Raw genomic sequence first — 22238 nt, 5'->3', positions numbered from 1 at the left:
TCATGCCATATAAAGACTAAAAGAAAACGACTATTCGAATTCTTCAGGCATCAAAATAAACATATTTTTAACCCAAATCTCTCACTTTTGATCCTAAAAAGAGCAGGGAATTCAGAAACGCCAACTGTCATTTAATTCCCTTAAAATTACCTTCAACTAACACTTGAAATTAAAGAATTAAAATTTTGCCTTAACAGACTCCAATCCTAGGGATTTTGGTTAAGAGATTTATTTGAAAACTTTCCTAATATATGGTCCTCACAATCATATATGTCTTATTTTTTTAATTCGTATTTTTTTTTTTTTTAAAGCTAGATCCAATTTTATAGTGGTATGATTTGCCATTAATTATTATTTATACCTAATCCAATGGATTGAAATGTATAAATGTATAGTCATATAAAACGTGTTCGCGTTGGTAAAAAATAACATCGAAAAATGTAATAAATATGTACATAAAGGGGTTATATAATGCAATAAATGTCTGACATAGATATTGAACCCCCCTTTCAGACATTGAAACTCATGCAATTATTTTTTTTCCAAGTTCAACGTAACACTTTGTGACAAGAGAACATATTTTTCGTGCAAAATAACTATATATATATACATATATATTTAAAAAAAATCAATATATATACATATATATAGCGAGAGATTAAATTAAAATTAATTGTTCGTTTAGTTATTTAATATGAATTGTGTAGTTATTATGATAGCCAACCCTAGTTGTTTGCAGCCAGTCTAATACTGTATATTCAGTGTTACTGATTGAGAGAAAACCAGATCATTGGTTGTACCATTAAGTGACGTTTTCAATAGCCTTCCTTACCAAGAAAGGCATCCTCCCGAGATTTGCAAATCCTCTGATGGCATTTCAAGGTCCAAGTAAAAATGATAAAAGTTGAACTCCCTGTGTAATTGTTTGATACACTTGTGTAGTCACATCTCAAAACAGAGGGTTTCCGGTGAAATATTGCAGTCGATCTCTATTGAGTTTCTTTTCCTTCATCCTTCGGTTCTGGAACCAGATTTTCACTTGGCGATCAGTGAGGTTTAGCATCCTAGACAGTTGTAACCTCTTCTCCTTATTAATGTACACATTAAAGAAAAACTCCCGTTCCAGCTCCCTGATCTGGTATTTACTATAGGGGCATCTTTTTTTCCTTAGTCGCTGGGTAGCTGTAAGACATTGTGTAAATAGCAGAGAACAGATAGTCATTATTAGAATTATTAGAATTATTAGAATGCAATTCCATAAAAATGTACACTGAAAAGGGTCATAATATATATATAATGTGTGTGTGCATGCTTGCAAACTGAAAGTGTGTTTGTGTGCTTCATGTTCTGTGTTTGTGTGCCATCTCTGTCTCTGTCTCTCATTATAAATATATATATATATGTGCAAAATATTAAAAAAAAAAACACATGATATATATTTAATATATTATATATTACATATATAAGTCTGTACACACGCATATACATATTATATATACACAGACAGAGGGAGAAAGAGACAGACAGAGACCTCTGTGTGTGAGTTAATATGCAGACACAAATGGAAATTACATATGTGTCTGTGTGTGTGTGTGTGTGTGTGTATTCATATCCTCTATATCATATATACGCATATACATGCACACACAGATATATAGAATATATGCAGTACATGCATATAATTATCTAGAAATCTCCAGGTTATAGAGAGATATTTAAACATTTAATATCATCTAGATCTGTGAGTGTGTGCTCATAATAAATAATCTCTCCTATATATCTCTGCATGTAAGAACAAACAATTAGTACACGGATAAAGGTACTCTATAAAAAAGAAAACTGAAAGAAATATAAATGGGGGCATGCAGGGGGGATTCCAGACAATCTCCCCCTTTTCCTCTGATAACATAAAGGAAAATGTTGAACAAAGGATCATCTTAAATTAGTTCCCTGTCGTAAACACGCTTTACAACGGTAAAGGAAACCTTATAGGATATATAAAACCCTTGAATGCTTATAAAATGGCACATAAAAGCGGCTCTGACAAAGTGTTTGGCCTTGTACTGTTGCCCCCATTTGATGTCTACCTGAAGTGTTGCTTTTCTCTGCTGAAGCCTCTCGAGAAGGGGACGAACCGGGGCTGTGATGGTCGCTTGTCACTTTCTTGTCCTGGGAAGAAGTCATTTTACTGGCAGGGTTGTTGGAAGGTTTGAGCTCAGACTTAGCTGATTGTTCCTCCATGTCCATCTGGTAGGATGAGGTTTGTGAGGAATCATAAAACTGGTCGAAACCCTGAGGAAGGATCCCATTCCTCCCCACTGGGCTGTAGAAGTTAGAGGGGGCAGTGGAGGAGCCATGGTGGCTGCAGACTGAGTCTGACTTGAAGAGAACATCAGACCTCCTATTCCCAGGCTGGATCAGGTCCCTGTGCATCACCTCCTCACTGGGGTAATAGGAGGGGTAGGTACCCCTGTACTGCCACTTGCTGCGCTCGAGTCCATAATCCCTGAAAGCCACTTCCCTCACAGGTTGCACATGAGTTAAATTGGAGGAGTAGGAGAAAGTCATGGGGCAAGAAGAGGACTGGGACAGGAACGATGACTTGGTGGAGAAATCCGATGGAGATACATAGTATGCACAGCCAGGCAGATACATGTTGCTAGATGCACTGTTGTTGCAATTCTCAAACTCAGTCATGTCTCCCTTTTTGCGATAGAAAGCAACAAGGAGATTTCACTGCATTGAACAAGATCCATCTATTGCTCAAGAGGGCTTGGACAGCATCAACTAAGAAAAAACCCTGAACGTGTGCTGACGTGCAATTCATCTTGATTGATTCTAGTGGTAATTATGTCACGTGATCCCATGTAGAATGTCCTGATATCTATAAGAATCCTGCAGAAGGATACATCCTCCTCACACAGCACAAAGGTGCAACACGGTACTGCTACAGTATACACCTAATAATGTGTGCAAGAACTCGACCCCCCCACACTCCGCCCCCCCCCCCCCCCAGCCCTCCCCCTCCCACAGTTATTGATAGATAAGTAAACCGAGTATATTCATTATGGAGCATAAGGCAGCTTCTATCTGCCCGGGTTATCTCCATTTTACTGGGGTCTGCAAGGAAAGTCATCGTTTCTATGCGGCGAGACAAAAGGGGGGGGGATATTAGAGATCAACGTCATGGTCATATGTACAGACAGTGTCCCGGAGTGCGATATGTCACGATCTGATCAATGCTGTTATCTCACAAACAGGAATGTCTTTAAAAATATGATGACAATAATAATAATAATAATAATAATAATAATAATAATAATAATAATAATAATAATAATGATAACAATACAGACCAACGGAAGGACGAGAAGTGCAATTCCTAAAAGAGCAAAGCACATTAATACAGGTTTTGGCACAGCAATATATGTGTAAGATGTGTCTGGATATTCTTATATATTAAATGTATGACTCAGTAGCTATGTACGCAATACACATACATACAGTCAACAACACACAACCTACAGATAAAAAAATAAAATAAAAACAATAAAAAAAAAATATCTATATACTAACACATACACTCTTAAATTCAAACACACACACACACACACACATATATATACATATACATATACTTGAGAGAAATATCAATGTATCCTTCCTGGTAAAATATTTTATAAAAAAATAAATATATATACGTCTCTCTATATATTTTTATATAAATACATATATATATACTATATATAAGAACAAAACAGATTGACTCCTAAAGACATGGATACACAGCGAAGACATAAAGACGGATATATTCTCAAAACATGGAATGGAACATTGATAGATAGATAGATACATACATACATACAAACATACATAAATACATACAAGCATACATTCATGCATGCATACATACATACATACATACAAACATACATACATACATATATACAATACATACATACATACATATATACAATACATACATACATACATACATACATGCATACATACATATATACAATACATACATACATACATACATACATACATATATACAATACATACATACATACATACATACAATACATACATACATACATACATACATACATATATACAATACATACATACATACATATATACATATATACAATACATACACAGAAAGACAGAGATAAACATAATCACATTTCAAAATACATTCAGATAAAATTTTCATTAAAAAGTAATATTTCTTTCGGGATCTTTGACAAACACAGCTACACAAATGGTTTAGACACTATTATTGTAAGAAGGCTCAGGTTAAGCTCCCACACAAATACTATGTAGTCAGATTTTGGTAAACACGTCTCCCAACTGTTATTTTTTTTATCAGCAGCGTAATCAGCAAACACCAAGCTTGGAGCATTTGAAAAATAAAACATGTCATATCACACATTAATAAAATCACTTTGCTTGTTGGATTGCATTTAATACCCACGAATACTGAATAAACATCACGGATTTCCAACACTGTCACATAGCTTTCCCCAACACCACATAACTCCAGGTAGCAAAGACAGAAAATGGCAATTCACCAACTGCGATCTATCATTAAATAAACAGGGAACACTTGTGGTATCAGGTTTGTAAAATTTACCAAACACAAAGGTTCAAGAGAAATGGGGGGACTTGAAAATTGGAACCAACGTTTCGAATAAAATGTTACCACGCTTACACTTTTTCATCATCTTAAGATATCTATCTATCCATGCATTATCTATGTATCTATCTATCTATCTATCTATCTATCTATCTATCTATCTATCTATCTATGTATCTATCTATCTATCTATCTATCTATCTATCTGTCTATAAATCTACCTATCTATCTATCTATCTATCTATCTATCTATCTATCTATCCGTCTCTCTAATTTATAGTTGTTGTAACAATAATAAATATAAAACATACAAGCACAATTTCTTCATATGGATAGTTAATATTGTATGGTTAATAAATCCGAATGTTACATTTTAAAGTCACTTGTATTATGTTGAGAAACTTGCTTTTTTCTCCCCTTTTTGTGCATTTTTACCGTCTTGTTGAAAATAATAAGCTACGAACATCAAAGTGAACGCCTGCAGTATCCTGCTATAGCTTAAATCGTTTTACTCTGTCACTTGGTGTCAATGTGTGGCAAGGAAATAGCTTGTAAACCATTAACAGTCAACAGAGATCAGAGTGGACCCCAAATAATGCAGGTAAGTCGAGAGAACACACAGAACTCAGAGGACCACTGCATTCAATTAGATACGATGAATATATATAGTAAAAAAAAAAATATATATATATATATATATATTGTAAAACACATTATACATTATAACATTATATATATATATTGTAAAACACATTATACATTATAACATTATATATATATATAACAATATTAAATATATATATATATACATTATACATTTACACCATTTTATATATATATATATATATATATATATATATAACAATATTAAAAAAATATATATATACATTATACATTTATACCATTTTATATATATATATATATATATATATATATATATATATATATACATAAGAAAAATTTCAATGGGTGACTGAATTGTCAGAACTGGAAAAATATATATAACACTTGCTTCCTCCCCCCAAGTCTATTGTTTTGTCATTATATAATTATTAATACTATTAAACCCGCTCCTATTTCACATCAACTCGCTCTAAAGGGAAGTCAGATAGGTGTTTAAAGAAAAAAGTCAGTTTTTAAAATTTACATTTCCTAACATTTACTTCTGCAGATGCGGAAATAGTCAGTGCAGGTTATGAACACGTTAATCAATGTCAGATGTGAATATCTGTAATCGTAACTTTCTATGAGAACATAACAGATAAACTCTGAAAAGTTAATATACAATATCACCGTCTGTCCCTCTGTCTGTCCACCATCTATAATCTATGGATCAAAGTGACCAATGACATCAGTCATAAACATCGTATGTTTGACTCTATGCATTATATGTCTATATGTATTTATGTATCCATGTATATAGGTATCCATACATTTATGTGTGTGTTTGTGTGTGTATATATGTATATATTATGCACATCGTATGTGTATTGTGGGAATTCTATATATTGTGCTTATATATATATATTGTGTGTGTGTATATTATATGAACATGTAATATATATACATACATGTGCAAGCACAATATACATATACACATATATACATTAGCACATACGATGGACATAACGGAGCTGAACTCACTAATAAATTACGATACCTAATATATTTCTTTTTTGTTTGTTTGGTTTTGTATTTGTGTTTTTTGTTTTTTTTTTTGGATATATTCTGACAATATATAGCATTCTAAGATGATAGAATGTTCAATTTCTTCAAATTCCTTTCAGTTAAAACAAGCACTGACCATAATATGGCTGTGTTAGCATTTCACACTGTCAGTACAGCTTCTACTGGCCAAACTGAGTCCACTACTACAAAATCCCAATCCACAGCAATCAATCTAATACACAGACAACATGGCGAGTGCGGACTCTGAACAGGAAACAACACAAAGCGTCCTCTAGACTCAAAATCTCATTTCTGCTCAGAAACCTCCCCCTACCCCCCTCCACATCACGTGCACCTACCTACACCAAAACTCACACACACACACATACATATATATATATATATGATATAGATATACTAACACAGAAATATATGTGTATATGTATGTGTATACACCCAACCATCACACACACATACACAGACAAATCTATTGTACACATATGTATGTTCGAATTATCCATCAGTGAGAGCCCAGGAGGTTTTGAGCACAGGATAGACACACACATAGCAGGAGAGCTGTACATTACCAGTGGATGTCTTGTGGATGTCATTGTTGCCATTGCCCAGGTATTTCATTCCATGTGACATGTTCAGGAGATCAGACACTGAGTAACATTCTTATTAAAGTAGTAATAGCCCATGCGAGGTATATTGAGTAGCGCTGGGAATGGACGAGATGTTGTATAGTTTGTGCCACCCAAGATAAGACACTAACTTGACCTTAACTTTGTTATGGCGCCCCTAGTATGCGGGAACGTGAACAGACGCTGTCTGGGAGCTCTCGTAAAAACTGACTGGAGAAGAGATTGTGAGTCATTTCATTTATGGCCACCACAGTTCTGCAAGAAAGCTTCCCCCTTCCTCCTCTCAATGTAGGTATTTTTGCTTGTTTAGCTGGCACTGCAGAGCCTTAACATTTTAACATATGTGAGCTTTATCAGAATAGCAGCTGTATGTATACTATATTCTACAACAACCATCTGCCTGGCTGGGGTGTGAAGAAATGTCTAGATCTTGTCATAGTGTTGTGTGGTTTAAAAAGGCCAGAATACATATCTGTCTGTCTATCTATCTATCTATCTATCTATCTATCTATCTGTCTGTCTGTCTGTCTGTCTGTCTGTCTGTCTGTCTGTCTGTCTGTCTGTCTGTCTGTCTGTCTGTCTATCTATCTATCTATCTTTCTCTCTCTCTGTCTGTCTGTCTGTCTGTCTATCTATCTGTCTGTCTGTCTGTCTGTCTATCTATCTGTCTGTCTGTCTGTCTGTCTGTCTATCTATCTATCTATCTATCTATCTATCTATCTATATCTCTCTGTCTGTCTGTCTATCTATCTATCTATCTATCTGTCTGTCTATCTATATATCTATCTATCTATTTATCTATCTACCTATTATCAATCAATCAATCTATCTATCTCCCTGTCTGTCTGTCTGTCTGTCTGTCTATCTATCTATCTATTTATTATCTATATACCTATCTGTCTGTCTGTCTATATATCTGTCTATTATCTACCTATTATCTATCTATCTATCCATTTTTCCATCTGTTTATTAGTCAGTGTAACACACTGTCAGATATACAACATGTTTATCTAAATTAATATTACATATTTTTTTGTTTTATTATGAATCATCTCACGTCTCTCTGCTCGTCTCTGTCTGTTTGTCTTTGTTTGTCTGTCTGTCTATCTATGTATCTATCTATCTCGTTCAACCATTGTCTTTCATTCTAAATTAATCTATACATTTTTTAATTTTTACTTTTTATCGACAGACACTTTTTTCTTCTGTTTAAACGTCTGTCTCTGTCTGTGTACATGCGAATGTATGTTTCTGTCTGTCTGTCTGTCTATCTATTTTTTGTTTTATGCAAAGACATGTAAATTCGTTTTAGTCTATTTGATCGTCTGTCTTTTTCTATCTATATAAATATCTAAATGTTAAATTCAGATACACAACACGTCTGCCAATACGCAATTCTTATTTATTTTTTTAACACGATAGGTAAAAGCAGACAATACTAAGCAATAATTACATAGATAATATTTCACAATTCATCATCAGCCACACGATATAGCGATTTATTTGTTTAACTATATTTGACTGTGTAATGTTGAGCGAATTTAAACAGGCAACTCATTAAAATTATATAATAGAAAGTAATACAGCCAACACATGGCTTTCAAATGTTATCTTAAATGTGTACTTTTATATATATAAATATATATATATATATATATATATATATATATATATATATATATTCACTCTTTGAATCAAAACTGACCTTTATATAATACACATTTTAACAATAGTAAACAATTAATTGCAAATGCAATGCAATACAATACAATACAATACAACTACGTCTAGTTAATTATTTGTGGGACACAGCATTTCCTGTGATATGTAAATATAATTTTAGAGCAATTTTGCCCATATAGCTATAAAGAGCTGTGTAAGAACTTGGATTTGCCTTTGTGGATGGACTGTGGCATTGTTTCTCATTTATGGCATTGTGAATTCAGTCTGGGAATTCAGTCTCACAGAGAAACTGAGAGATTGTGTGTAAATAGGGGCAATAGCTGCAGTCCCCAATGGGCATCCCTTTCATCATTCATTATTCCATTATAGCATGGAGACCCAGAAATATACTTAATAATTACATAGTTTAGCAGAGACCATACAGATATAAATTTTATCAGCTAATGATAACGTATGTTCTAGGAAATATAATAGAAAATATTGCTTTATCAAGGTTTACAAAACAAGCATTTAAGATTATAATTATCTTGGAGCTTAATTAGTAAGGTTTAGAGCCCATTTCTCTACAATCGAAGGGTTCACAGTGCCTGTCAGAGACTCCTGATTATTTGATGTCAGATATATTGTTAGAAAGAAACGATTCTTATTGTCCAGTTTGATAATAATAATAATAATAATAATAATAATAATAATAATAATAATAATTAGTAATGGAGAGCCTAATCGTAATAAGCCCAATATCAAAAATTAGAATTGGAAAGAATCATCACATGTCTTGTTAGAATATTGTGGTTACGAATAAATAGCTACTATTTTTCTAAATAGATCAGGCAGATCCTACATTTCAGTTTCTTTAACTATTCGCACAGTGTTTGCGGGTACATGTGTGTGTCTGTATGTCTGTATGTGTGTATGGCAAACACACACACATACATGCACATGCTTATATAAATGTTAAATATTAACGTAAATGTAGAGAGATGATAGATAGACAGACAGACAGACAGACGATCAAATAGACAATAATTGTATACATTTAACACATAACTATCTCTAATTTTATAATAACTGGTAATGCACCTTATATGTGTTTATATGTATGTGGTTAGTTATATATGTACAGATACACATGAATCATGTTGTTGTTTGATGGATACAATGTATACAATGAATCATGTTGTTGTTTGATGGATACAATGTATACAATGAATCATGTTGTTGTTTGATGGATACAATGTATTCTTTCTGATTTTTCAATACGAGATACATGTGTAATGTTTTCTTTACTAGGCAGTGGCCCAGGAATGTGTCCAGTGTTCGACACATATGTAGCTGATTAGAATTATAACACTCCTGGCTGATCACTGTTCAGTCTGCTCTCTGCTCCTTCCCTCCAGTATTTAGAGCATTGTCCTCACAAAGGCCAACGGCAGGGTCTCTGGATGTCTGCTAGCCAGTCATGTTCAAGTGGAGAGCATTCCTGGAGTTCTCCTTTAGACTCAGAAGATTGAATGAAAACAAAGAATGGGGTCTCATGGACACTTCTTCTTTCTTCAAAGTTTTTTTCCCCCTTCTTTTTGCTTCCTTTCCTTCAGTGAATTTATGGTAAAATCCCTTTGGATCTGACATCTGAATGTCTGCACCAATACTTCTCACACAAATATTAAAGACCTAAAAAAAATTAAACAAAAAAAAAAAAACCAAACCCCCCCAAACAATCTACATATTATTTGTGTTCCTTTTTTACGTTTGCAAATATGTGAGAAAAGAACATGAGTGAGCTATAGCTGAGACAAACAAATAATAATAAAATAAACAGCAACAGCAAAAACACAACAATCAAATATGTTAATAGGACTCAGCTTTTTATAATATGATGTTTCCCACGAAAAGTCCATTCACCATTATCATTCGGTTTTATTAGAAGTATGGAGTGTGGGAATGTGTGTGTGTCCATTTAAATAATACACCCTTTCCCCAGCAAACTGCTTTCGACAACTTTTCTTATTATATCTGCAGTAAACGTGTTTTAGAATGCTGGCAAAGTTTGCGATGATATTCTGCAACTATCTCCCAGTTTTGTGCATTGCAAATTGTGGTCAGTGACATAATCCACATCATTTTACCCTCACTAGTGTATAAAATTACAGAGAAGAGGCTGAGCCTGTCAGTCTGATGTAGAAATTGGTGCAAATCATGCACACGCCAGGAGATGGCATACAACTTTCACATTTATATGTTTGGGGGGAAAAAAAATAAAACCAAAGAATATAGCAAGGAAACACCCCAGAAAAAATGTAGATTTGTCAAAGAAAGAATCTCCTTTTGTGTGACATCAGGGGAAGAGGTCTAACTTCTACAGGGTTTCTAAAGCCAATTAAAATATTTCAGTAGAATTGTGATTTACAGAAAATTCCTGCAAATATACTAAATCTATCAGTGACTATTTAAATCCTACAGAATCTGAAAATGCATGTGCATTGCTTTGTGTGTCGCTGCTTATAGTCCCTTAGTTGTCTCTAAATGTACACAGGTAATATTAAATACTTATTCTGTTAATTCAAGCGAAAAAGCAATTTAAAAAATAAAATAAAATGTTTTTTTTTAATTATCACACCATTATTAGATAGAGGGAGCAGTCAGTTATTTTAAACTTAATTCTAAACTTCACCCTTAAAAAGTATAAAAGAAAAACGTCGTCAGATTTTCTTTTGTTTGTTTTCCTCTTGATGATAGGTGTAAATATATGAAATTATATTTTTCATATATGTTTTTTTAAGTGTTTTTAAAGTCTTATGTATTTATGAAGCTATTTTATTAATTAAGCCCTTTTTTTGGAATATAACGAATGCTACTTCGACATAGGGTAAACGTATCTGCATATACACAATTTCAGAACTACGTATACAATATAAAATATGTACATATAAAATATAAAAACTATAGCTTAGACGCTAGCTACAATATTACATCTGAATTAGACATAATGATAGCGTATGCAACTGCAACAGTTACAATAAAATAATTTAAAAGTGGTCTCCTATCTAAATCTAGTTCGGCCTAAACGTTGTAATCCGGGTTTTAACTCGTCACGGATGACGAGTTGTACGAAAAAACTTCGCATATTCTGTCTTGCAAATAAAAGATATTAAAAAAAATTAAAGTATTGGCATCTTAGCATTTATTTACATATTTATTTGTACTCAGTTGTTTACTCATCTCTAAAAAAAACTAAACAAACAACAAACACGTTCTCTCTCTATATATAGTGTTGGGTCATTTTACAAAGATAGAAAAAAAAATACGTTTTATATATATTTATATATTCTAACTAAACTGCGAGTTTTATTATTATAGAGCTGATTAACAAAACATAGAACAAAATAGATGAAAAAACAAAAACAACGCAAAACTCCACATCTGATGAATTAGAGGTGTTAACTCTTCATTTTGTCCTGATTTGAAGTCAAAAAGTCAACTCGCTGTATTACGAATAAGCTCGAATGTCAGTCATTCAAGGTATACATGTTGTTAATTAAACAAAGCTAACACGTATACAAGTCAAACAGTGTATGAATTACTATGTAGAAAATAAATAAGTATATATATATATATATATATATATATATATATATTTTAATTACGATAATTTCATACATTTTGATGACTGTAATTAGTAAATAATTATGGATGATGCCTCCTCCACTCACAAGTCAATATTTGAAATCTGTTGAGCACGTTTTAAATAAAGTAATTATTTATAAATATTATTTTTAGGTAATTTTACTATTTGTAATACTATAAATAATGTGATTATTGTACTCATTGGACTAAATGATTCACAGTGTAATGCAATTATGTAACTGGGTGAAATGAATAAAGTTTTGTATAAAATAAAGCTAAATCGTAACAGCTCTCATTTAAGCTGAAGATAAAATCGCTTGGATGAATATTCGAAGAAACATGCTGGAGTCTCAAGATCTGCAACACTCGGAATGTCCAGAAGGTGGCAGGATGATACCACTTATGGGAATTTCAACGCCTAGCTGGCGCATGCATATCTGCATTATACTTGACTGTCTATTCACTTTTTTTTAAAAAAATGAAAAATGTATTTGGAAAAAAAAATGTTCTAAACTGTATATAAGGTTAAATGAGAAGATTTTTATTTTAATTTTAAATGTGACAGTGCTTTTCCTGTATAAATCGTGTACATCCATATTTTGTGTTGGAGTCCAACTTCATTGAAAACTATATATCAAAGAATTGGGCCCGTCTATTGAACAGTTATTTGAATTACACAATAGATCAGTGGTTCCCAAACCAGTCCTCACGACAAAGCAACAGGTTCTCCCAGTATTTCCATTGGAATAAAAATGGGAAATACATGAACCCAATAGAACATGTTTAAAATTGGTTGTCAATTAAGACAATTCATTGTTTTGAGAATATATACATATATAGACACACACACACACACACACACACACACACACACACACACACACACACACACACACACACACACTAAATAAATAGTGCACGCAATAAACTGCAGTAAATGTGTTGGCCCTTAGATGACAATTGTATTTTATGCATATTAAGTATATATAGTTTTATATATATATATATATTACAAAAAATATAATGTCCATCTAACAAACCAACAAATATACTGAAGTTTAATGCGTGCACAATTTAGTATATGTAATCACCTTTGTTTTATGTAATTCCATTTTACTGGCCAATACTGCCTGTCTTTCAGCATAATAGTTGATCATAACAGAGTTATGCATAATTAATTATCAATTAATGTATGCATTGTTACCAGCAATAAGTACTGCACTTATTTTTACTCTTACTACGAATAGGGAATAAAAAACCCAGTAAGGAGTATGCTTTAATCATTGAACCTGAGAGTTAATTAATTCCATATAGACTATTGCAAGGAGCTTGTTCATTAATGAATGAATTGTGGTGTGTTAACACCCTGCCTCCATTTTTCACCAAGGGGCATATTTAGTTAACAGCATGTTCTGATGACCTGGGAAACATCCTGCAAATTGTAGGCCTAAATGGATGAAAAGAGGTCTTTCTAACGCCCAAGATGTCTGAACTTTGGTAAGTCAATTCTCAAATCAACTCAACCATTTTTTGACTGCATATCCATCCTAAACAGCTGTATTAGAAAAAAAAAAAATCTGACATGACTAAACCAGTTGGGGATCTTCAAAAATATTTAAATTAAAAAGTTACCCCTTGGATTGTTTACCGTCTCCCTAAATACAATTCTAGTTGCACATTCTACACCTTAAACCCAGTTCCACGCTCATTTTTAAAGTACCTACTATATTTACCTACTATATTAATATATGATTCACAATATTTAATGTTTTAAAACATACTACTGTATTTTTGTTCTTTAATTACTTAAATATGAAATGTCTTGTAGATATAGTATATCCCTAGAAAATTACCCACAATTACGCACATATTCCTGCACACGATAAAGTTTTCATACACTGTGTATCAAGTTAAGAAGCTAGAAAAACATAGTTCTAAATAATCTATAAAATGCTTAAAAAAAAACCAGTTAAAATGGTTACAAAGTTCCAATTAATTTCCTAAATATGCCCATGCCTACCATAGATGCCTAGTGCTATTCAGCCTATTGTACTGTATTCTGGCACTGAAATGGTTACCGCATTTGCCCGGACATTGAAGGTAATGTTACTATTTCGAAATGACCCCAACAATTGTTTTAAAAAGTTAAAATATCCATTTCTAGAACGTTTAGTGAAACAAACAATAGGTAACTCTACACGAGACATTTATAGAATCTCCTGTAATTTTTATTAAAGGAATTTTTAAAAATAAAATAATATGATTTTATTCATAGTAGAAACCATTTTGGAGATCTTGATTATAAAAGTTCATTACTTCGCTTTGAAAATTTAAGACATAAGTGCTTTACAAAATATCCCATCAAAATATATACAATAATTTCCCAAATTCACAAACTGTACCTTCCAAATAGTAGGACCTTGGTTAAAATCAAGTACACCGAATAGGGCCTATTTTTCAGGTTCCGCTGTTTATCCAAAAGAAACATAAAACCATACAACATAAAATGCAATCGTGGAGACTTTGAAATACAAACATCCCACTGGTTCACGTGGAATAGGGATTCAAAAGACCTTAATCACAAGATAGTGTGGTGGTGTATTTACGTAAAAAAACTGAACTGGCTTGCAAAATGTAGGCCAAAAAAAATTCAAAAGTAGAACATTTTCCATGTCCATTATTTTGTAAGGGGGTTCTCAAATCACTGTTTCTAGTTTTCTATTGGCTAAGCCGCCAACAATACCTTTAAACATTTTCTGAGCAAAAATAAAAATGTCTGTATAGCTCTAATCTAGAGTATTGGAATGATTTTGATAGTTGTGGTGGGAGGAAAAATGCCACAATAAATATATTTCGTGATTAAAGATATTTCCCATTCGAAACTATTGACTTTTTTTGACAGCGTGTACAAAATTGTGTATGTTCATTTTTGTGAAGACTAAGATTTTTTTATTGGTATTGGTAATACTAGACGTTTTATAGCCAATCTTAACAAAATGTAACAGTTGCATCATCAGAAATGTCCAATTGGTTTAGTCCTGATGTGTCCAAATGTAGCACTTTTACTTGAAACTGATTCAGCTTTGCCTTGGTAACTCTTACCTGAAGTGTATTTTTTTTTTTGTATAAAAATAGATTGCAATAGTTTTATTATAACACTGATCAAAAAGTAACAATTCGTATGGTGATGAAAATTGTATTCACTAAGAAAAACCAGGTGTATTGACAATATATTGTAGTTCATATTAAACAAAAAAATCGACCAATGCTTTGATTAAAAAAAATAAAAGAAAATAATGCCAAAACACATATATATATATAAAACACAATGCACAGTACAACTTGGCTGCATTTGGTAGTGTACAACCACACCTGCGTGGTGAGGAGGTGTCCAAATTAGTGTGTAGTAATTCACAATATACTGAATTTAAATACATGCAAATTGAAGTGTTTCCAAGTTAAGACATTTGCCAAGGTCCTTCGGGTTAAATGATGTTGCAATTAGATTTGACGATTTTTTTTTTTTTTTTCCTGAGAGGCAATGGTATCACAAGATGGGAGAATCTTAATAAAAATTATGACTGCAAAACTTGACATTATTGAATAAGACCACAGGTAGTCTGTGTGTTCTGTGTCTGAGCAAAAAGCTCCTAAACTTTGTCCAAAGCCCCAAAAAAATATATATATATTTTTTAAAACTAGATAAAGCATTTGGAATTCGGTGGACAAAATGTTTGAAGCCCATCAAAGGAAGGTTAGAACGTCTGGGTATGAGGATTATTGGCATCTAAGTAATTTCAGGACTGTTTGAAACAATGTGGGCAAGTTGCTTTTAATGCACTTGAATTGCCAGATCAAGATATATTCTCCTTTAGTTTAGAGACTATTTTCTTGTCCTTCACCCTCCTGTTTTGAAACCATATAGTGACCTGTCTTTCAGAGAGGTTTGTGGCTGCAGATATCCTACGCCTTTTGTCCTTGTTAATGAACTTGTTAAGGGCATATTCATTCTCAAGTTCTTTGAGTTGCAATTTGGTGTAAGGGACCCTCTTCTTCCTCCCTCTCCTGTACACACACATGTCTGGCTGGCTTAGTGTTACATCACCTAAAGGGAAAGAAGAGAAAAAAATATATAAAAAATGTCACAGATTCTACAATACTTGAATCCTACAAAATCACCTTTTATATCAAGAACGATCTTCAGAAAAACACAGTAATTCTGTTATTCTGAATGAATGAGCGTGTATATAGTATAATATAACAAAAAAACAACAACCGGAATTGCTGATAAAACTAGTTGTGGCCATTGTGGAATAATCAAATACTTTGATACCAACGTTTCGCTCTGAAGTTTACACTCAGAGAGAGGTATGTTAAACCGTAAAAATGATACACATATTTCTTGCAATTTAAACCTCTAATGCCAGGTTAGGGGTTCTACATGGGAACTTTCATATCAGACTTCTAAGAGCAAAATGTATCCCTGCTTCAAAAAGATCCACCGGTTAGTAAATCTCGCAATCTTACGCACAATAATAGATGCATAACGTGTCTGTATGTGAATGAGTTTGTGTGTGTGAGTGAATGTGAGGTTATTATTCAGTATTTTAGATATATCATTCATATTATAAAGATCAGTATCTACCTTATATATATCTTATGATAAAACGTGCTTCTACAAACTGGTTTTGCTTTTGCTTCTAGAATATATTTATATCTCAGGCATACAGGTTGTGAGTGGGGGAGGGGAGGGAAAGGGGGCTTTACACCAGGCAGCAGCATTGTTCTAAAAACTTTTAGTTGTGACAGTAGGAATGCAATGCTCTATATTGCATGTCTCTATACAGAACACTAATTACTAGCTTGGCTTGTTTGCAAGTCCCCCCCCCCTCTCCCCCTACCATCACACACACAAACACACATAAACACACACACAAACACACACACACACTGTACCTGGGAAAGATGACTTCCAGAAATGAGGGGCTTGAGACTGGTCCTTACAATAAACCTGACTGTTCCAGCCATTAGCCAGAGTCCATGACTGGTAGCCCTCCATTGAGATGTAGGCTTCGTGTCTAGGCTCCGCAGAGCTAAACGTTGACACCATGTCTAAGTATCCTGGAACATGCTGGTAAGGATTGGTGTAACCCTGGAAATAAGACACTTCCTTAGCCCTGGAAGGCACCTCATTGCTGGGGACACTTGTACTAGCCAGGCTGGACACGTCCATGTATTTCTCCACTGGGAAACCTCCTATAGGGGGGTGGCTGGATGATTTAAGGGGGCTCTGCTGCAGACCCACACCATGGGACATGCGACAACTGTAATATCCGTTCCCAAAGTGGTAGCCATAGCCCAGGGATGGGGCAGAGGGCCCAGTAGAGGCTGGACATGAGGGTCCTTCCTTGGTGGCCTCAGAGCGTGCAGAGCTGGACCTCTCAGCCCCAGGGTAGGCTAATCCTGAGACTGCTCTGCTGGATGGAGAGCCAAACACAGAGGGGGGAGAGAAGAAATTCCTGCACTGGTTTGTGGAAGAGCCCTCTCCACCTCTCAGTCCTTCCATCTCCCACTGGCTGCGTTTGTTCAGAGCTTTGCACATCCCTCCTGTAATCCAGTGCAGGGCATAGTGTAAACTGCTATCCCTTCAGGCAGGTTAGATCATTGTGATACGTTTATAAAAACTAAGTTCAGGTTGGGAGGGGGTGGGGGAGTCATTTTACAGATTTGTTTGCAGTAGCCAGGGCTCCCACCATTGGTGGGTCGCAGTCACGTGGCCTGAAAAGGGAATTAAACGAAGAGAGCAATCAACCCACTTTTACAGTCCCAGGGGTTCTAAATTCCCACCTAGAATACTTTCTTTCGTTTCCACACACACACCATCCCTTCCCCTTTGTCCATATCAAGGAGAGATTATTCAAAAAAAGTTAGTTGTGCACCTTACTGGTATACCTTCAATCTCCCTGCAGAAGAAGCACAAAACACCTTGTTTGCCAAAGCTGCTATAAACACCAGGAAGAACTAGTTACATAGTCATTCATTAAGCTCTGCAACCTATTTACACCATAGATATGTAACATGGTGCAGCTGGCTGGCTGGTAACTGCAAACCTCATCTCCAGACAACCTTGTTTACAGCCCAAAACATAAACAAGTTAAAACGAAACAAACAGGAAACAACAACCAAGACACACCTGAAGTTAAGTAGCAAACAAAGGATTGTGGGAATATGAATCACTGAATCACTTATAATCCTTCCCTATCTGGAACAGTAATTAATGCACACACCATTTAGCATTAGGCAAGCGGAGAAATAAAACGTATAATAGTGTCAGTTCAGTAATGGATACGATTAATACGATGATTGAGCCACATGGTTTTAAAACAGGGGCTATCACCATGGCGCAATTCTTATAATTTATCTGTCTGTCTATCATAAAATATATGGTACAATATAATTATATGGTTGTGGGTTAAGTGCAAACTATCTGTCCTACTACCTAAAAATGTCAGTTATCCATCCATATACGTATGTATTATATATACATATACATTCATATATATACATATATTATATATAAAATACACACACACACACACACACACACACACACACACACACACACACACACACACACATACACACACATACACACACACACACACACACACACACACACACACACACACACGTATGCACACCTGTTTGTGAATCTGTATATAACTTCGTTGTATCATATAACTGTATTGCTGCAGGTTTGTTTTTTTCATAGCCTGGATAAGAGCTTTAATGAAAGTTCCAGATTTATTGAGTGAGATGTTATGTCCAATCAGCGCTGCCTGTTCAGTTCCCCAGATTAATCCATATTGCTCAGTACTGAATGGAGAGGTATATTTTCTCATTCAGACCATTGCAATATCCTGTGAAAGAGAAACTCTAATTTTATGCAACAAGAGAAGTGGATGATTCTGTGACTTTAAAAAAAAATAATAAAAAAAATCCAATATGAATTATTTAACGTTAGGTACTAGAATTAGTGCAAAGGAAATAAAACGCCTATTATGTGAATGAGATCTGTTCTTTATATTCTGTATGCTATCACATCGAATTCTAAGTATTAACTGTAATTAAATATAAAAGGTGCTATCCATAGGTTGCAGGAAAACTACAGACTACAGTAAAAAAAAGTTATTCATCCTCCCATGTATTTGCAATGTATATATTAATCAACTGTTCATTTCAAATAGTGTTTACTGCAATAAAATTAGAAAACGAAAGTTAAATACTGGATCACTATCTTACCCCTCAAGGAAGTGATATTGATATATTCACTCATTAGCAGATTATTACAAAAAGGATCAAATGAAGCTTATTCCACGAACAATGTCAGTTTGGGAATAATAATATAATAATATAATAATAATATTTAATTATACAAAACACGTCGTGGGTTCTATGTGCATAGCAACTGCTCAAGTGAACTTACTAGAATGTGTTCTTCAAACAGCTAACAAATAAATTAAGCTAAATTTGAGTATTGATGAAAAATCTCTGAACTGCAGACTTTCATTTTCCAAACTTGGTTATGTAGGCCTGAATATGTCAAGGCTGTTGTCAATACTGCACCATTTACCGTTTAGTTAATATTTCCCTAAATCCGTTTAGTTTTATAAAAAAAAACTAAAATCAAAGAAAAAAGTAATAATTTTAAGAGAAATGTTTTTTTGTTTTGTTTTTTTTTCTCATTAAAACACTGCAAAATGCCTGTTATTATGATATTAAATAAAAAAATATTTCACAATGCATTTATTATTAAATTAGATCACATTAGAATTATTTAATGATGTACCATGGTTATATGAGAGTATATTGTACTATTTCACAGTGTATCTATCATTGAAATGTCATTATATTTTAATCAGTTTAAGGGTTTGTATTCACTATTTCATTATTGTCAACTAAGAGCAAGATTGACACATTTAATTATAAATATAAATAATATGGCCAATATAACAAAAAACATACGAAATTGTTACATCAAGTCCAATTAGATATTTTTTTTATCTGACAAGGTGTTTGTGGTGGGTTGAGATCACATTTACTATGTGTTTTTTTTTCTTACAGTTTGGATGATCTAAAAGTTTCATCACACAATATATAAATGTATCAATTAACTCTACAACAACTATCAGTTAAAAAAAACAACAAATTTCTCACTAATTCTGTCCCAAACTCACTCTCTTACTGTTAGATACAAGGGTTAAAGAATCTATATTTTGCTACTTTTAATTAGACCCTTACCATTTATTAATTGTATAACAAAGTCTAAGAAACACAAATTCAACATTCACTCTTCAAAATACTTTTCTATATTTCATTTATTATATTGTCAACATCGTTATATACATATTAACATATTTTTCTAATTAATATTTTACTATTGTCTATTTTCTATATATTACTGTTATTTTTCACTACTTATACAGTTACAATAAGAAACATTAGAATTGTATTAGATATCTTTTTTTTCCTATCGAACTTTTGTAAACATTTGTTACAAATAAACATTATAACAAATTACATACAACCAAGCCCTGCCCATTATATAATTCATTATAAAGATTATAAAGATTTGCTTCGTGGGTCTATGTATAGTGAGTTATGTGTGTTCGATGCAAAACGTTGATATATATTCCACTGAACACTACGACTTCATTGATATGTAGTTGAATGTGTAAATGAAATGCTGACAATACAGTGTTCAGTATTTCTCAGTTAGTTAATGATTTCATATATTTAAGTAAAAAAAAGTTAAAAAGTAAAACTTTTTTTACAAGGACAATGTACAATGTATGTGCTCTAGTTACTAAATGGCGATGTGTATAGTTTACAAGACTTTTCAAAATGTTGCCCAATATTTTAGTTGGAAATCGTATATTGGCTGAGTTTGATGTACTTGCCTACATACTTTTTTTTTTCTATGTATAAACTTATTATTTAAATGTGTTTAAGAATACACTTAATTGAAGAATACGCATAAAAAATGTGTGTGTGTGTGTGTGTGTATATCTGAAGGAGGTAAAAGTCAAATAGTACACATATTTTCAATATCTTGAATTTCATCAATATAATTAATGAAATGATCAAAATAAGCAGTTCTACTTACCTGATCTTCCTGTTCTTTTAAATATAACTATAAGCACTATAAATATATAAATATATAAATATAATGTCAATTATAACTGCAAACTTTTAATGTCTATACCTTTATTTAAAATAGATTATATTCAGACAGTCGTATAGTGCAATAGTGCAACATATAAATGTACTGTGTAATTCTTCCAACGTTGCTTTAAAAATCACATTTACTCTAAAGTATCAAATGTCATATCCACAACTGTTTATTTAAGAAATTATGTTTTAAATGAATTGTTTACATTATCATGCATTTGGTTTCATATTGTCAGTATGTACATTCACAGTTTCCGTAGAAAATGTGAACTAGTACTCAGTAAACCTCTTACTTGCACTCTTTAACTCTCTTATTATCTCACTAATCAAGTTTGCATTTCGTTCTGGAAAAATTAATTGATGTAAATCCTGAATATCAGTTTTTGCTGTCCAAGTGTATCAGTGATGTAGTGCGACAGTTCCTCCACTAGATGGCTCTATGTGTTTTCAAGTGAAATCTCAACAAACAGCTGGCTGACTTTTATTTATGGACACAGTGTATATTAGCACTAGTATTTCTTATGGAACAAGTGGAAATCACTGGACACAAAACAACTTTGACCAAATAGTTGAAAATCAATTCTTTCAACAGTTGGTCTTTAACAGCATATAATTAAAACAGGTCATTTAACCACTAGTTTGGCCTAGGTTCTCTTTAAGCATTTCCTCTCTGTGGCTTTCTGTAGTGCAAACAAAACATTACACAGACTTCACTCAAAGGTTGAACTCAAGGACACAATCCTGAC

General features: G+C 33.3%; 2 protein-coding genes across 2 annotated transcripts; both read right to left on the bottom strand.

The window, feature by feature from the left end:
• Nucleotides 1–744: 744 nt before the first annotated feature.
• Nucleotides 745–2867, bottom strand: HOXD11 (homeobox D11). Its single transcript, XM_063429772.1, has 2 exons — nt 2088–2867; nt 745–1182 (listed from the first exon to the last, which is right to left on the bottom strand). Exons 1-2 carry the CDS (start codon nt 2695–2697, stop codon nt 950–952), a joined length of 843 nt encoding a protein of 280 aa, XP_063285842.1. The 5' UTR covers nt 2698–2867; the 3' UTR covers nt 745–949.
• A 12413-nt stretch (nt 2868–15280) lies between these two features.
• On the bottom strand, nt 15281–17892 carry HOXD13 (homeobox D13). Its single transcript, XM_063428657.1, has 2 exons — nt 17218–17892; nt 15281–16366 (listed from the first exon to the last, which is right to left on the bottom strand). The coding sequence occupies exons 1-2, from the start codon at nt 17861–17863 to the stop codon at nt 16116–16118; spliced, it is 897 nt and encodes a 298-aa protein (XP_063284727.1). The 5' UTR covers nt 17864–17892; the 3' UTR covers nt 15281–16115.
• Between the last annotated feature and the right edge of the window lie 4346 nt (nt 17893–22238).

Source organism: Pelobates fuscus, chromosome 8 (genome assembly GCF_036172605.1).
Source record: "Pelobates fuscus isolate aPelFus1 chromosome 8, aPelFus1.pri, whole genome shotgun sequence".
NCBI classification, from domain to species: Eukaryota; Metazoa; Chordata; class Amphibia; order Anura; family Pelobatidae; genus Pelobates; species Pelobates fuscus.
This window is presented reverse-complemented; position numbering and strand designations above follow the sequence as displayed.

What these genes read in the sequence shown, in the direction of transcription:
- HOXD13 (XM_063428657.1), bottom strand. Translation starts at nt 17,863, where the DNA reads ATGTGCAAAGCTCTGAACAAACGCAGCCAGTGGGAGATGGAAGGACTG. An exon ending in CTGGAAGTCATCTTTCCCAG is followed by an intron (nt 16,367 to 17,217) that starts GTACAGTGTGTG and finishes CTTTCCCTTTAG; the next exon opens with GTGATGTAACACTAAGCCAG.
- HOXD11 (XM_063429772.1), bottom strand. Translation starts at nt 2,697, where the DNA reads ATGACTGAGTTTGAGAATTGCAACAACAGTGCATCTAGCAACATGTAT. An exon ending in AGAGAAAAGCAACACTTCAG is followed by an intron (nt 1,183 to 2,087) that starts GTAGACATCAAA and finishes AATGTCTTACAG; the next exon opens with CTACCCAGCGACTAAGGAAA.